The sequence below is a fragment of the Frankliniella occidentalis genome, unplaced genomic scaffold (assembly GCF_000697945.3).
Source record: "Frankliniella occidentalis isolate FOCC.00 unplaced genomic scaffold, Focc_3.1 Scaffold30, whole genome shotgun sequence".
Classification (NCBI taxonomy): domain Eukaryota; kingdom Metazoa; phylum Arthropoda; class Insecta; order Thysanoptera; family Thripidae; genus Frankliniella; species Frankliniella occidentalis.
The window spans coordinates 1040632-1057319 of record NW_026267160.1 but is presented as its reverse complement, the minus strand read 5'-3'; the positions used below and the strand labels follow the sequence as shown (position 1 = coordinate 1057319).

Genomic DNA, 16688 nt, shown 5'->3' with positions numbered 1-16688 from the left:
AAGTGTTCGGGTTCGGAGGTCTCCGAAGCGAACCGAACCCGAACCGAAGTCGAGCCGATGTCGGCACCACTATTCACAGTCAAGTTCCCCCACCACGCCCACGACCGTCTTTGTTCACAGAACAGAGAACGGAAAACAGAACAAGAACAAGAACAACGCCGCCATCGCCATTTTGTGATCCCTTTCGTGCCTTTGCGTGCTGGCCTCTGAGATAGATAGAGTGATGGTGTCCCTCTCTGTGTCAAGCCGATTGTGTTGATAGTTTTTTGGTAATTACCGTGTTTCTTCATTTTTTGGATCAGATCTTTTTCGCACTCACTCTGGTTATTCGGTTTTGGAAGTCGTGGTAATTTTTCTTTGCCGAAAGGCTTCCGTACGCAGGACCCACTGCCTCAGCGACCAGAGGTAGCGGCAGGACCAGACCAAGCTACCATGAAGCGAGAAAATGAGAGTAAGTGTTTTTCTATTGTTTTCAATATTGTTTCAATCAATAATTTAATCATTTTCGTGATTAGTTTTTCAATCAATATCCAATACATCTATGCAAACATTTTTAATGCTGGAGGTTAGGTCCGTCCTGTCCGTCCTAGTCAATGGTCTAATAGGTTAAAGGCCACATTTGTTCGTTATCTTGATATCTGAGTCCTATTACTAATATTACTCTCAAAATTCCCAGAAAACCATGTTTAAATAATGTAGTTTCTAAAATGCATCTTATTTAAAAAAAAACTAAATCTATTTTACTAGTATCGGCTGTTACTTGATGTGCGCAGGATTTTGTTCATGCATAGGCTATTCATATACTGAAATTTCTTTCTATAATTTATTCACGGATTTCTACCCTCTCTTTTCTGATGTAACGTCTATTAGTAATTTGCTTGGTCTCTTGTGTATTCCGCAGGTGCCGAGTCCCGGGAAGAGCGAAGAAAAAAGCGAAAATCTCGCTGGGGTGGAGATGAGAAGGAAAAAATCTTCATTCCTGGAATGCCAACTGTGTTACCCACAAATTTAACCAAAGAACAAGAGGAAGCTTATTTAGGTATGTAGATTTTCAAATTGTTGCTTTTTGTTTATAAGATTATGGGATAGTATTAATACATTTTCCCCCATCTAATATCAAGGCTCACACTTCTTAAAATTAGTTCTTTTTAGCTGTGCAAGACTTAGTTTATAAATGCCATTCTTCCTCTTGTTACAGCACCTAATAAAGTGCTTTTTTCTGCAGCCATTTAATTGATTTTTATTATGTTTTAAAGTGCAAATTTATGTGAGAAGTGTATAAATTTTGGTGTTGCAATTGTTTCAGACCAGTGTTAACCTTGCTCCTTTAATTAAAATTTATAAATTGCTTCAGCCTTAAATTGGCAGTTGTTATTTTGACAGGTATTAATCTATCTATCTAATCTTTGTAAATGGCATTTCTAGCGGTTTAATCCCTCCAGTACATCTCAAGTGCCACTCAGTATGCATGGTCACTAAGACCTCTTTAAATGATCCAAATTCTAAATTTGCCCTTTTTAAATCGTCAGTAGTTCTTTTTATCTATTTTCTTTTGTCTCCCCTTAGTTTTTAAATCTCCTGTTACAAAATTGTGTGGGGTTCTCTATTTTCCCTTAGGGACTTGTTAATTTTTGAAACTTACTACAGTTTAATTTTTCTGCTTATTTAACAAAACCTCTTGTGTTTTGAACCTGTTGTCTTGATATGCCATTGATTTAACAATACCTTGTTAAGTTGGTCTCTGTTCTAATTGGTGGGCTCTGTGCCCTTCTCTAACCCCTTTGTATTCCAGTGCAACTGCAGATTGAAGAGGTTAGCCGGAAGCTGCGCACCGGAGAACTGGGGATCGCTTCCAATCCAGAGGAAAGGTGTGCTAAACTATCACTACCTAATCTACCGTATTGTGTTGAGCCAGGAGAAGCAGGCCCAGCATCTCTGCCTGCTGATTGGTTTGCCTTAGATTTTGGTCTTCATTTAACATTTTTTTCTTCTTTTTGCAAGATTTAGGAACCTAAGTAATAATTTTCAGGTTTCGTGTCAAGGCAGATACATTAACTGTTTAATTCTGACACATATTAATGTGAAATTAATCATTACAATTCTTCAGTCTTAGCTCTTCTAATTTAATTTTCTATCTGGGTATTAAGATGTGTGCAGGATCAAATAAATTAATTCTGAGTTTAAGTTTTGAATTGAGGCTGTGGTGCATTCACTGCAAATTGATCACATCTAAATCTAATTAATTTATGATGAAAACATCTGTCATTTAAAGAGAGAACTCTGTAAAATTAGCATCTAAGGCCATTCCAAAATAGTAATATTTTGTCTGTGGGTGCTCTCTCAAGCCTCTCACTGGTTGAAGCTTAGCCTGGTGGGGAGTTATCTATCTAATCCTATTTGCTGCGTCTTCAGAAGTGAAAGAAAATTTATTGGTAGGTTAATCATTCTTATTATCAGCAAAAATGTAAGGGCCACCAGGAAAGTATAGGAGTGCTGTACCTGGAGACTTAATTTATTGAAAAAGATGATCTTCCATTTTATTCTTCACTGACATGCTTTTAGCTCAAGGATTCATCAGTAAGGTGGCAGTTTTGGCTGTTATATGATTTAATTAATGATTCCATCCAAAACTTACAAACAATCCAGCTTGACCTTAATCATTCTTTGTTTTCTCCACTTAATTGCTTTTGTCCTTAATGAAAACATAATTTGAATGGCACAGAAATACAGTTATGTGTTTGTAAATTCCTTTCTCTCAAATGCAAAGCTCATATGTTTTCTGTCTTCAAAGTAGACCACAAGTTAACTTATGAAGCCCTTAGATCATGAAGTTTTTCCTCCAGTTTTTTCATGGGATGGTGGTCTATACCTGACGATTTCAATGTTCTTATAATTGCATAGTTATTTGATTATTTGTTTTTAAATCTCTATAGTCAAAATTACTAATTATTTTTTAATTAATGAATCCTTTTAAATTTGGCATTGATTCATATTTTTATTTGTAACTTACCATTGCCATAATTTGTTAGCTGGTTTAAATAAATTAGATTCCTTCGTAGTATGACAAGTTGTTGGCATCTGGTGTAATGTCCTTAGTTGTAATGAGAAGGACTTTGTTGTCTCAGATCACCATCTCCAGAGCCAATATACAGCAGTGATGGAAAGAGACTTAACACCCGAGAGTACCGCACGCGGAAGAAGCTGGAGGATGAAAGACATCAACTCATCCAAAAGATGATGGATTTAAACCCAGAATTCAAGCCACCGCCAGACTATAAGTAAGTTCACTCACCTGCTTGTTGTGTAAAGAGATATCTGAGTAGATTTTCAGTCTAATCTTTTGGTTTCTCTTAGGCCTCCTGTGGTGAGAGTAAGTGACAAAGTGATGATACCACAAGATGAACATCCTGACATCAACTTTGTTGGGTTGTTAATTGGTCCTCGTGGTAATACACTAAAATGTAAGTGGTCATCTTTATTTTAGTATTTTAAGCTTCTGTAATCTGGTATTCTAATAATCGACATTTTTTTCAGCCATGGAAAGGGAAACTGGAGCTAAGATCATAATTCGTGGCAAAGGATCAGTCAAAGAGGGAAAAGTTGGGCGCAAAGATGGGCAGCCTTTACCTGGTGAAGATGAACCATTGCATGCCTATGTGACTGCAAGCCACCCGGAATCCGTGAAAAAAGCAGTGGATAGAGTAAGTTGCAACAGCATGCATCATCTAAAAAAGTTTTTAACCCCAGATTTATTTGAATGTGCTCCGTGTCCCTTTTCCAGATTAAAGAAATAATTCGTCAAGGTGTTGAAGTTCCTGAAGGCCAAAATGACCTCCGCCGCATGCAGTTGCGAGAGCTGGCTCTGCTTAACGGAACGCTGAGGGAGAATGATGGACCACGCTGCACCAACTGTGGTGCTACAGACCATAAATCATGGATGGTGAGTCCTTCTAATTCATCTTTTACTTCCATAGGCTGCTCTCTGTGTTGAAATAATTTTTCTAACAAGTTTAATTTTGTTTTCAGTGCCCTGATAAACCTAACGTCACCAACAATATTGTATGTTCTGCTTGCGGAGGTGTCGGTCATATTGCTCGTGATTGTCGACAAAAGAGGGCAGGAAGTGAAGGAAGTAGCCGGTCTTCAAACCAAGATAAAGCCAAAATTGATGAAGAGGTAGGCTGCATCTGCATTTAGCTCCAATGTTTCAGGGAGGAGACAGCACTCGAGGATGCTAAGATTATTTTTTTATTTGCAGTACATGTCCCTGATGGCGGAACTGGGAGAGGGCCCCCCTCCAAGTCGAGAAAAGGACAATTACCGACGTTCATCAAACAACAGTTCGAACTCCGCGAGGCTTTTCGAACAGCAGATGCAGCCGAGGCCTATCATGGCTCCCCCTCCACCCACGGTCATGCAGACTCCGCCCCAGCTCATCCCAAATTCTCTACCCCCGCCGCCGTGGAGTCAACCACAGGTCCCCGGCATGCAGGGTATCGGTCTGCCTGGTGTGCCTGGCGCTGACAAAGTGTCTGTACCGTCGCCCGCTGCCCAAGCCCTACCTCAGCCTGCGCCTCCCGGCATGGACTCGATGCCCAACATGACCCGCCCGCCCCCACCGGCCTCCAATGTAATGCAGGTGCCCCCTCCCTGGCAGATGCCCAGTGTGCCGCCCCCCAACCTCCTCCAGGCGCCGCCGCCGCCCCCCCCCGCCCCCGCCAGCCAGTCCCCACAGACCACCCCCAGCATTCCGCCCCTGCTCCCCTGGCTGTCCTCCGCCCAGCCGCCGCCTCCGGCCACGACGCAAAGCATCGCGAGGCCGCCGCCCACCAACGTGCCGCCCCCGGGCATCCCCCCTTGGCAACAGCAGCCCCCGGGTCCACCGCCCGCCATGGGTGGCCCGGGTCCAGTACCGCCCCCCGCCGGTCGGCCCCCGCCGCCCCCTGCTGCACAAGCTGCCATGAGTGGCATGTACCCCTGGCAGTCTGGGGGCTACATGGGAGTTCCTCCTCCTCAACCCGTGCAACCACCCCCAGCGCTAGGCAATTTGCCTAACCTGCTGGCTGCCCCCCCGCCACCCCCTCCAAGTTAAAAGCTAATAATCAATTGGAGAAAAACCTCTAAAGAGAGATTTAATTTTATTCTTAAACTCATGCCCAAGAAACTTGATTTCTTCACATTTGTTCATCGTATGTAATTTGTGTGTGTTTGTATCTGAAAATAGACTTTTCGTTATGACTTACAAATTACAAATTGTGAAAGATAATAGCACTTTTTGTATGTAATTTGATTTTTTGGGATGTTGATTTCCATGCTTGAAGACTGTGAATTCCTTGACCAGACATGGAGTACTTTAGTTTTAAGTTTGCTATTGAAAAAAAAAATGTTCTGCAATCATAAATTTAATTGACATCACATTTTTTTTTTAAATCTGCTTTTTCATTTAATTAATGAAGCAATTGTCAATGAGATACGATCAACGATTTTTGAAGTTCTGAGAAGTCTATTCTTACAACTCGACTTTTGTATGAGAATTCTTCCTTTCTTATTAGCCAATGTGGTTCGCCTGTAGCCTTAATAGCTCAGCAGTGACATAATATTAAAAATATGAGTGACTGAAATCTAGTAATGAAAGAAATATTCAATTGTTATTAAATTTATGCTTTAGTCTCTTGTTGTTACCTGCCTGATGGGTAAAATTATGTGTGTTAAATAATACTGCAACCTAGCAAATTTCTGCTGTACAAAGTATGATTGGTACGCATTCGCTGTGTACAGCTACGATGAAAATAAATTTTAAAGGACTCTAAAACGTGTTATTTTTTAATAACTGACTTTTTTTATTTTATAAAGTTAATAATTTAACCATGGGTTAACTTACGAAGCCGAATGTAAATCCTCCGAACGGCCTGACTGGTCACGGGTGTACATGTAAAAATATTACCATAATTACGGTTCGAGTTCGCGCCTTATTTGAAACGCGCGCGCTTTTCGCTCTTTGATCAACACACCCATTCAATCTCCCAACCGCCACTTAATTTAGCGACTTTGTAACAAAGATTTATTACAATTAAATATTCTCTCGGAGACTAACAACGTTAGATATGCCGGAATCATCTTCCACGAGGTGCGGCAACTGAAGTTTTAAGTACCAATTTCATGAAATGGAAGTTACACTCGGCTCGCCGCCATTTCGTGTCAGGCTGATCAAACTACAGATTCTCCCCTTGTTTACGTTATGTTGGGATGGATGCGTGAGCAGTCAACTGAGCTGAAAGGCAGCCATCTTGCAAACTGCAAAGTAGTATTTTGAAAACTAGGATCTGATGACAGTATTGTGATGATTGTTTTAATTTTAGTCGACCTTAAGTCGTTTCGAAGCTGTGGTTGAGTGTTTAAAGTGTGGCGCCTACGTAGTAGAAAGGTACAGAGGTAAGTGACACCACAAAAGTAGCCTAACAAGAGTTATTAGTGGCCCCCGATGCGAGGCCTAGGGTGTGATAGGCCTATGATTGCTGGGCTACCCGAGGAGATAATTGAATGTTATCTCTTTATCGCCGGTCGGAACTAAACTCTAATGTAAAAGAGTGGATTTTGTCAAGCACACAAATTTGTTTGTAAGCAATCTAAAGAAAGCCGCAGGATTTTCCGGTGTTACAGCCATTGTTTAAGTGTGGTTAGAGGGAAACAAGTACGAAATCCGCCGTTCGGCGTTTTTGGTCGCTTTTATCTTGTCCATTCGTTGTTTCGTAAACAAATAGACGATTTGAGGCAAAAATTTCGAGTATTTCCCTTGAGGTGGCTGCTGCCTTTGCTCTTGTTCGTATTTTTTGTATGTCGTGGAATGAGGGGATGTGCGTTTCTCCCACTCATCGATCAGCGAGCCGAGTCCTCATTGACTGTATGTAAACATGCAACATTTATTAGAGTACAGTGCTCTGGTCTCAGGGACGCCTCTCCCATTCTGAAACATTTATCAGTCCTATGTTGAATGACTTCATTCAGCGGCACGCTCGATTCGCGCGATGAATTAGTGATGTGGGCTGTCCCACTCATTACTCCAGTTGGGTTAGTTTTGTAAACTCTAAAGAAACATTCACGTCCTGTCAGTCATGATGGTAACTCTAAATTTTTTCCTAAAACATTTACGACTTAACAGTTGTATTTGTGTCAACCCATGTTGTGATATATCTTACATTAAATTATGGAGGCTTCTGCGTGGACAATTTTCAATATTCTCTAACCTTTTGAATAAGTATAATCATTTAGTATGCTCAAGCATTTTCCTAATATATTTCCTAATCTTGCTGTTTTTGTTGCTGTTCCTTCCTTTCTTTAAAAAAACAATGTTTGTATACGTTCTTAGTATTATGATTTAATTTACTGTCAACATTTTCTTGTCAATCGAAAGCAATTGAAAGAACGAAGAAACAAAGATTAATTGTATATTTTTCACTCAGTTTTTTCTCTTTGCTTTACAGATATTTTGGAAAAATTCCCAGGCGCTTTGGGCTTCAGAGAAGCCAGCGCCAGAATAATCCTGTCTTTTAAAAGACAATGTAGTTCATGCAACCTAATATGCATTTTAACTCTCCCGTTGGCAAAGCTTAGGCTGTTCGCCTTAAGCTGTTGGGAGGGTCTATATGTATACCCAAGAAATCCTGGAAACTTGTGTGTTCAACTATGAAAGAAGATCATCAAACTCTCTTAAAATGGATTCTATTTGCCATTGGCAAGATCCGCGACCAGAAGCAGAGACCAAATCTGGAGCGGATCAGCCATACAGTCCGCCAGAACTGCAAAGTGTCAGAAAATGCTGTGGAAGAACATTTGGATCTTGCTGTGAAAGAGGGTACTGTTGTCAAACTGATCAACAAGGGCCAGGAAACCTATCGGGATCCTGGTCATATGAAAGCTAGGAAAGTTTTACCAGTTGGCAAAGAATCAGATCTTTCCAAAGTTGTCGTTCGTGCTATCCGTGAACATGATCCAGAAGGCTGCTCCCTCAAAGATATTGAGGATCGACTGCGGAGTACATTCGCCCTTGAAACTGATTTAAGTGATGTGGACTTTAAATCTGTACTACGTCTCTCCCTGAAAAAAGCTCTGGCTCTGGGTCTATTGGTACAGGAAGGAAGGCTCATCAAACTATCACCCAAAAGTTTAGAAGTTTCTAAACTCAAAGGTGACAGAAAATCAGATTCAGGGTCTCCTAAAAAGAAGAGACTGTCTGCAGAAGACCTGCTCAATGAAGATCTACCAAAGGTAAGTTTCCTCTTTAATAGTATATCTGTTTTAGCAACAACGTGGAGAACTCAGTGAATACTATATCTTTGTATTTTAACTTTCTAGACTCACCTTCCAATATGTAGTGAGTGTCTTGGGACTGACAAAAATGCCAATGGGGAGGAGGAGGCGCTCAGCGAATGTGCTGGATGTGGTGCCTGTGTACATCTGTCCTGTGTATCCTTACCAGGTAGTGCCACTACAAATCAATTCATTGCTCTACTATCACAGCCTGGTGCTGCCTGGTATTGTGAAGAATGTAGGACTTGTTGTAAATGTGACAAAGCCAAGGACCAGGTAAGAAAAATATCAACAGTGTTTTAGTTCTCAATCATTTACAGTAAATATTATAAAATGGTTTTCTATCTAACCAGGTCTGTTTACTTGGCTGTGTCAACTGTGATCGAGCGTTCCATATGGGATGTCTGGAACCTCCTGCAGAGCGTAAACCTAAGTGTCCATGGCAATGTAAACATTGTTTTGAAGTGCATAGGAAGAAAGCTGCCATAAATAAACCCTTAGATCATGCTAGTAGGGTTAGGAAGAAGTATTTAAAAGTTCGAGACAAACGGAGTGGTAGGGAGCCTGAAAGGTAAGTTCCACTAACTGCTATAATGCTACATATCATAGTTCCACTTTTACTGGTTTTTTTTTACAGGTTTCCTCTTGATAATTAAATGATTACAGTTTTTGCATGTCTGTGGTTTTTGTTTCAGAACTTTGCGTGTGTCTGGGGATGAAGTAGACTGCTCAAGGCTCTCAGGGTCAGATACTGATTCCGCCATGAGGTCAACCCCAGGTAGGCTCAATCTTAAAACTCCCGCTCGTGGTCTCAGCAAATTCTCAGGGCGCATACCTGTTCGGCCTGCTGTCCTCAAAGGCCACCCTAAAAGCCCGTTGGATTCTCCTAAGAGTCCACTCAAAACCCCCCTTCGGGCTTCTGCAAAGAAGATAGTAAAGAAAATTGCTGTCGACACTCCACAGGAGAGCACTTGTGGCTCAACATCAGAGGAGGGTAATGATCCCTTTCCTAATTTTCCTCTTGCTGCCCCTCGCTCACCTGGTGGTGGCTCTATTAGCGCATCTAAGCAGCTCAAAGAAAAGCGAGGGGATCGCCTTTCTAAGGAAAAGCAAAAGTTTTTCCGTCTGAGTGCCTTCTATAAAACTAAAAAAAGAAATGGTAGCAAAACGAGCGATGGGGTAGCAGATACTTTAGGTTCTTTGAGTAGGAGTTCATCAAGTGACAGCGACAGCAGAAGTAGTAGTAGCAGTGGCAGGCGGTCGCGCAGCAGTAGCTCGTCACATTCCAGTGACTCTGATTCAAACACAAGCACGGTAGTGGTCCATAGGAATAATAGATTAATGGGAGGGATTTCTAAATTTGTGTCGGAGCCAAATGCACATGTCTTTGGGGAGGCTGTCTGTGGATCCACAGGGTCAACATTGGCAAGTCTCAGTCGTATGGAACCTGACTCGGCGGCACCATGGGGCTTTGCAGCAGCAGCTGCTGCTGCCAGGCTATCGTCAGAGGCTTTTCCCAACCCACTTAAGGAAGTTGCTAAGAGTAAGATCTGTGATACATTTGTGAACAATGTCGATTCTGTGATTTCAACTTTGCCGAGAAAATCAAATCATGTTGGCGAAGCTCATGTAACTTCATCTAAGTCCATTGGAAGAAATGGCTCATTCTCTTTGCATTCCTCCAAGCTGCGCAGAAATTATACAAAAATATCAGGCAATTACAAGGGTGGTAGCACAGAAAGTAGTGACTCTGATTCAAGCACTGATGAAACAAGTTGGAACAGCTGTCTGGAATCACTTCAGAACAAGTGTGAGTCAGTTCAAGGCTCAAAAGCTGACTTAAAGAGAGAAATGAAATGTGTAGCATCTAGTAAACATCTGAAGAGCTCTGATCCTGCTGAAAAACCAAGCAGTAGTTCTGACGGTAAAGATGACTCAATTGTCAGTAGTACTTCTTCCAAGGTTAGCTCATCTGGGAGTTTTGAAAGAATGGTTGGCTTTGGTCAGTTGCGTAGTCTCTATGATGGACTGAGTCACTTTTTCACCGCTCCTGCACATAGCAGACGGACATCATCTCAGAATTCTCCTCCAAGTAACTCTCCAGCTAAAGCACCTAAGAAGAGACCTGATCCTGTTGCTATTCACAAGTTTTCTGAAAACAAGAAGCCTAATAATCTTAAGTCAGTCTGGAGAAAGAGCACTTTAATGTCTAAAATTTCAAAGACCAACAAATTGAAATCAAAGCAGAGAGAATTTATTAAGCCAGTGTGCTACCCCACTTGGAGACAAATTACCAAAGCAGCCAACAATGGTGGTATCATTAAAGGAATTCTTGGAGGAAATTCAGGTCATTTAAGTGCAAATACAAAGTGCAAACTCAATGGGAATGATTTGAAAGCATGCAAAAAAGTAAATGGAGTTAAAGAGCTTTCAGGTATGCGTTACCTGTCAGATACCAACTTGCTCCTTAAAAAGCAAAGAGTTGAGCTGTTAGAGAAAATGGCACAGAACTTGCGTGATGAGTGTAACTTGGCTTCTAAGACAGTCGCACTTCAATCAGCTGGCATTTCTCATCAGTGGAATCACATGTCACCCTCTCGCCTAGTAAAAACAGCTGTTGACAGTAAAACACATGAGCAGGAGCAGCGGAGGAGGGTGATGAAAGATGAGTTGCACAACGAGTCACCTCCTGATGAGATAAAACAGAAAAAGAAGCGGTTGATTGCTGAGGCAACTCAGACTCACCACCAATATCAACAAAATCCATTTCTAGTGCCTCAACCACCCACCAACACTGCGTCAGCATGCATGGTGCTGCCTGCAAGTCAACCGGGTAAGAAAACTACCCACCTCTTTTCTTTTGCTTCTCATTGCAAAGCATCAGAACCAGTTTTATTTCTTCCTGCTTGCTACATTCCTAACATCAGGGTGGATACTTCCATCTGTAATATGTCTCAAAGTTTTCATTGTGTCTTCAATTCAATAGCACTCTTCTTCATCTTCAACAGAGTCCATTATAGTGTCTCGCAGACATGCTTGGTTACTCTGGAAGGCAGAGTCTGCACTTGACAGCTACATGTCATTAGTTGCACCTTAGACTTAACTTTGCTTTGGAAGTGGCACATGAGATCTAGTGCCGTAGTTTTTTCATATTGTACGGCCTAGTCCACCTGTGTTCAATTATTGTGGTATTCATTTGCTTTTTCTGAGATCAGTCATACATATTGCGAGTTTTCCAAATTGCCATTCCTCTTTGGCAGACATGGCTGACTTCCGCCAGCTGATCCTATCTTCACTTCAATTATTTTTCTTCCTAATGACCTCACACATTTCTGCACCTAGCAGAAAGTAACCTTCATTACTCCTATTACCCGTGACCCATTCCAAGCATGCGGTGGTGTGTGGTGGAAGTGTTCATAGCAATCAAAGGAGTTGGCGACTTCAGGTTTTCACACTCTTCAGGAAGTCTCTGGTTCAACCAATGTGACTTCATTGGGTGCCTTTTTTAAAGCCACCCTCAGCTTGTGGATTATGGCGACGTAAATGGCACCTTACATTTGACCACTTCCGTGCTTGTTCGTGTGCTCTATACTCTCACTCAAAACTACTTAACTGAAATTTACCACTGCTAAACTGTCCTGCTCCTGCGTTTTATTTTTTAATTTCATTTGATTTGGTTTCCAATATTTGTTTTTTCACTTGGTTAAGCTTTTGCATATTTTAAATGTCAAGATTGTGTTGTGGGAAGTGGTTCAGTTGTGTTTAAATGCTAAATTTAGCAAGATTCTAATGTCAATAAATCTATGGTAACCCTGAAGCCATCAACTGAATGTCCACCAGTTTGTTGGACCGCAGCTAGTACCTGCCTTGTCTAGAATTAATGATAACAGTAGAGTTACAGTATTCGTGAAGTTGAATTTATTTTATATGTGAGCATGCAAATTTTTATGGTTTGCATAAATACTTAAAAAAATACCTAAATATATTTGAAACTTTTTGGATGAACTATGCTCTTTTCTGTCAATATGGCCGCTTAAGGGCAATCATTGTAAACTAAAGAAACTTCTTTATTGATGCGTATCAGTCTATATGTGCATTATACAAATTTTGAACCTTTTTGTGTTTTAAAGGATAAATGCGTGAATTTTCTATGGATTACAGACAGTGAAACCTGTAAAAATTAATACCTCCTCAAAAAGTAACTTTTCTGAGGACCTTATGTAACTTTGCTATATCAAGCTACCTAGTTCTTTAAAATACCTGGATATAACCTACTGAGACCTCGGTCTTAAGGGATTCTAACAATCCGTGTTTCACTGTAATTCCATTTCAGAATGTAGTATTTGTTTTGTTTGTTATACTATGAACTTTTGAGGGGCCATTCGTATTGGAAAAGAGTTTCCTGTCCAGTACTTAAAGCTCACACATTTAGAATTAATACTTGTACACCTTTTGTTTATGTTGCACGTTTCCCAAAGTGAAACTGTTCTGAGAAATTTTAAATTAGTCTAGTGTTAGATGGTCATTTTATGATTGTGTTTTAAATTTTATTTTCTCCCTACTAGCTGTCATGATATGTGATGTATTGTTTTTATATTTTGCATAAAAGAAGGTGGATGTCATGAATAACAAATTCCAAAATTCAAATCTTTCAACGGTCTCCACATTATTCTGTTTAACAGCCACCTTTTTTTTTTTCATTTTTAAAGTTTTTGAGTGCGTGTGTGTCTAGTTTAGCACGTATTGCACGTTCTATTTTAACATCAGTTAAAAATTAACTCTGCATATTTCTTTTGTTGCAGTTGGTCTTACACTGAACCTCACTACCAATCTTCCCCCAGGAGTCACTCAAAAGGATATTGAATTGTTTAAAGCAATGAGAGCGAGGGCAAATTCTGTAAGTGTGTAGTGACTGGTACTTGTATTTATTATTTTGTATGTGAAATATCACTCTGGATATTTTTGTTGTGTTTCAGATGACTCCTACAGTTTCCACAAATGAGGCAATTTTACCTCCAGGGTCACTTCCAAGTCCATCTGGACTTCAGGGTCAAAGATGTCCTGGTGCCATTGAGTTTGGGCAGTATGAAATAGAAACGTGGTATTCTTCCCCCTTTCCCCAAGAATATGCAAGGTAAGTGTTTTTTTGTGTTTTTTTTTTTTTTTTTTTTGTATCTGCTCTTATGAATCTAAATTTTAGGGCAACATGTATTATCCTAAACCTTTTCTAATATCTTTTTGAAATTGAAATTTCTCTACAGGTTACCTAAGCTTTATTTATGTGAATTTTGTCTGAAGTATACCAAAAGCAAGGCAGTATTGGATAGACATCTTGACAAGTGCAGTTGGAGACACCCACCAGCAACTGAAATTTACAGGCACCAAAATATTTCTGTGTTTGAGGTAAGTCTATTTGTTGGTCTTGACAATTTTGTTAAGTTGAAAATTGGCTCACATATTATTTTTGTAATTCTTTAGGTTGATGGAAATGTTAACAAGATCTACTGTCAAAATCTTTGCTTACTAGCAAAATTGTTTTTGGATCACAAGACATTATATTATGATGTAGAACCTTTCCTATTTTATGTTTTAACTAAGAATGACTGCAAAGGGTGCCATTTAGTAGGATATTTTTCCAAAGAAAAACATTGTGCTCAAAAGTACAATGTTTCTTGCATTATGACAATGCCACAATATCAGAAGCAAGGATTTGGCCGATTTCTTATCCACTTCAGCTATCTTTTGTCCAAACAAGAGGGCCAGCCAGGGACACCTGAAAAACCCTTGTCAGACCTAGGCAAAATATCTTATCATGCATATTGGAAGTCAGTAATACTGGAATATTTACATTCACATGAAAATGATATGACAGGTGTAACTAACTTGACATTAGATGCTATCAGCAAAGAAACTGGCATGTATAGTCATGATATAGTTGTGGCTTTCCAATTGTTGGGCATGGTTCATTGGGATGAGAAAGCATCTACTCCCATCATTATTGTTGACTGGAATATCGTCAATCAACATGCTATTCGAGTCGCTAATAGTAAAACTAGAATACCACTTGAGCCTGAGTGCCTTAGGTGGACACCACTTGTTACCAATGTAGCTACACCATTGGGGCTGGTTAAAGAAGAGGATGAAGATTCTGCAGAAGAGGAAATGCCTAGCCTTGATAAATCTGTAAAAACTGAGAAGACTGAAAATGTTCCTGTTAAAGAAGTTAGTGTTTCTGAACATCAACCAGACATATCTAAGAAAAAAGTCAAGGATGATGTTGGTGATCAGGCAGATGTAGAAGACAATATTACGCAAACCCCTGGATTCACTCGGCGTAAAAATGTTCGAACAGCAAAGAATTCATATCAGAGACATTCCACACGTCTTGAAGCTGAGTCAGAACGTGATGCTGATGGTGATGGTGAATCAGATGCTGATGGGTCCCCTGTTAGATCAAGCTCAAAACGAAAACGGGACTTAGAATCTCCAGTAGAAGAAGCGCCTCTTGTAGAAGAGCAGTCACCATCTCAACCAAGCAAAGTACGCAAGATAGGATTGAAGAAGAGAGTGACAACTCACGTCTACACTCCAGGATGTGTTCCAAAGAGTACTCCAAAACAACCTGGTAAATCCCATGTGTCACCTTCTAAGAGCTTATCAAAGGTAAGCATTTTGAACTTTTGATCTGTTTTGTTTGTTTGCTTTTTCCTTCAAATAAACCTTTTAATTTTATTCTGTATGATTATGCTTTTTTGCAGGATGGTGAAGTGAAACCACAGTCTGAATCTCGTATTGGTAGAGAGACACGTGGGGCTGGTAAGTGCAACATATTGTTTTATTTTATCACAAGTTTCTTCTGTGGGATTAATTTATTAAGTTATGATTTTGGTACTGTACTGTACACATCTATAACTTTGAATCTTTCTTCAGGGTCCAAGACACGTGCTTCATTGAATAATCAGGACGACCAGTCTGAATTTAGTGACGACTCGAGAGTAGGACGGCGGGGTTCATTGAGTACTGTACCCAAACCTGTCCCCACCCCTAGCTCTGCTCCTGCTGGAATTAAGAGGGGCAGATGGTCTCAAAGAACCACTAAAACACAAGTTATCAAGTAAGTTTCTTCGGTCTGAAAATAACTTAAAATATCCTTCTCAAAGAGGAAGTTGATTACCCATGCTTTGTTGTGTAATTCCAGATCTGCTGATGAGACTGATGATGGAGATGCACAAATGCCTGAACTAGAGCCAGAGGTTGATCTCTCTCAACAAAATGTGGCAGAAGTAGGTCCTCCTCTTTCACCTCCATCATTACAAGAACAAAGTGATAAGCCTGATGTTCCTGAAGTAGTTGTTCCACCTCGAAGACGAAGAGGTTGGCAAAAGGGTAGACCCCGTAAAGGTCATATCACTAAACGCCAACTACTTTCAAAATCAAGAAGTGAGGCAAGGAAAGCGTATCCTAAGACTACGAAAAATACTTCAGAAACTGCAGAGGAAACAGAAACTAGTCAAGCTGAAGATGAGACGGCAAGCTCCCAAACTGAAACAGAAGCTAAGCAGGGATCTGAGGTTGATCCTGATTCTTCTATGCAACAGGAGGAGGACACGAATGAAGACAAAGAGGAGGTTCAGAAGGATGGGGATATTAATATACCCTCGAGGGAGACTCAGCCAGAGCCTGAAAATCCTATTGCGGTGCAATCAGAAGAGTGTCTCAAAGATAGTCAAAGTGCACCTACTGAAGTACAAGAGGAATCTGAGATTTCTGCTGCTCCTGAAGTTCAGGAACTGAAAAGTGATACTGAGGCATCAAGTAAGACAGAAGATGAGGTTGTATCAGAGACAGTGCATGAAGCCCCTGTAGACAATCTGAATGAATCAGAGTCAAAAGAGTTACCTCAATCTGCATCAGTGTCTGAAGACCAGGCTCAAGAAAGTGTGTTTGAAGAAGGATCTAAGGATTCATCTGAAAATGTGCTTAGAACACCTGTGAAAGTTTGTAGTCCAATGTCATCAGAAGGTCCTGAGCCTGCAGACTCCGTATCTTCTTTATCAGCAACTCCTACTTCTCCTGATACAGCTGATCAATCTATCACTCCCACTAAAGAAGATTTAGAGGAAAAAATTGTACAGATGGAACAAGAAATTGAAAATGAAGGGAAAGACAAACTATTGGAAACAAATAGTACTCTTCCCAAAAAAAGTGCTTTAGACAAATCTGATGATCTCAGTGGATTTGAACCATTAGATAGCAGTCGCGCTATGTCTCCCAAAACTGTAGTCAGTGAAGATGAATCTGCTGACGCTGTTGCCCAAGTTGTTTCATCTAAAGAAGACGAGACAGAGGTAAATTTTTAATTCCATAAAATAAATGTTCTA

General features: G+C 40.4%; 2 protein-coding genes across 3 annotated transcripts in view; both read left to right on the top strand.

Moving 5' to 3' along the window:
* Positions 1 to 118: 118 nt before the first annotated feature.
* LOC113208228 (splicing factor 1) lies at positions 119 to 5424 on the top strand. 2 transcript variants are annotated; one of them, XM_026425139.2, is made up of 10 exons: positions 119 to 269; positions 368 to 451; positions 902 to 1039; positions 1793 to 1868; positions 3126 to 3278; positions 3355 to 3461; positions 3535 to 3701; positions 3782 to 3940; positions 4027 to 4176; positions 4259 to 5424. In XM_026425139.2, the coding sequence occupies exons 2-10, from the start codon at positions 433 to 435 to the stop codon at positions 5090 to 5092; spliced, it is 1803 nt and encodes a 600-aa protein (XP_026280924.1). In that variant the 5' UTR covers positions 119 to 269; positions 368 to 432; the 3' UTR covers positions 5093 to 5424. The 2 variants fall into 2 exon arrangements, with proteins under 2 accessions (XP_026280924.1, XP_026280925.1); XM_026425140.2 differs by lacking the exons at positions 119 to 269; positions 368 to 451; positions 1793 to 1868.
* Positions 5425 to 6232: 808 nt separating this feature from the next.
* The window catches only part of LOC113208234 (histone acetyltransferase KAT6A), a gene marked incomplete in the record, with an annotated part of 23907 nt that continues 13451 nt past the window's right edge, over positions 6233 to 16688 (top strand). The window contains 12 exon segments of the mRNA XM_052265751.1: positions 6233 to 6432; positions 7482 to 8265; positions 8353 to 8583; positions 8661 to 8878; positions 9003 to 11140; positions 13110 to 13204; positions 13284 to 13441; positions 13569 to 13710; positions 13786 to 14970; positions 15066 to 15123; positions 15238 to 15421; positions 15506 to 16655. Of these exon segments, the coding sequence (XP_052121711.1) occupies positions 7684 to 8265; positions 8353 to 8583; positions 8661 to 8878; positions 9003 to 11140; positions 13110 to 13204; positions 13284 to 13441; positions 13569 to 13710; positions 13786 to 14970; positions 15066 to 15123; positions 15238 to 15421; positions 15506 to 16655 (6141 nt within the window).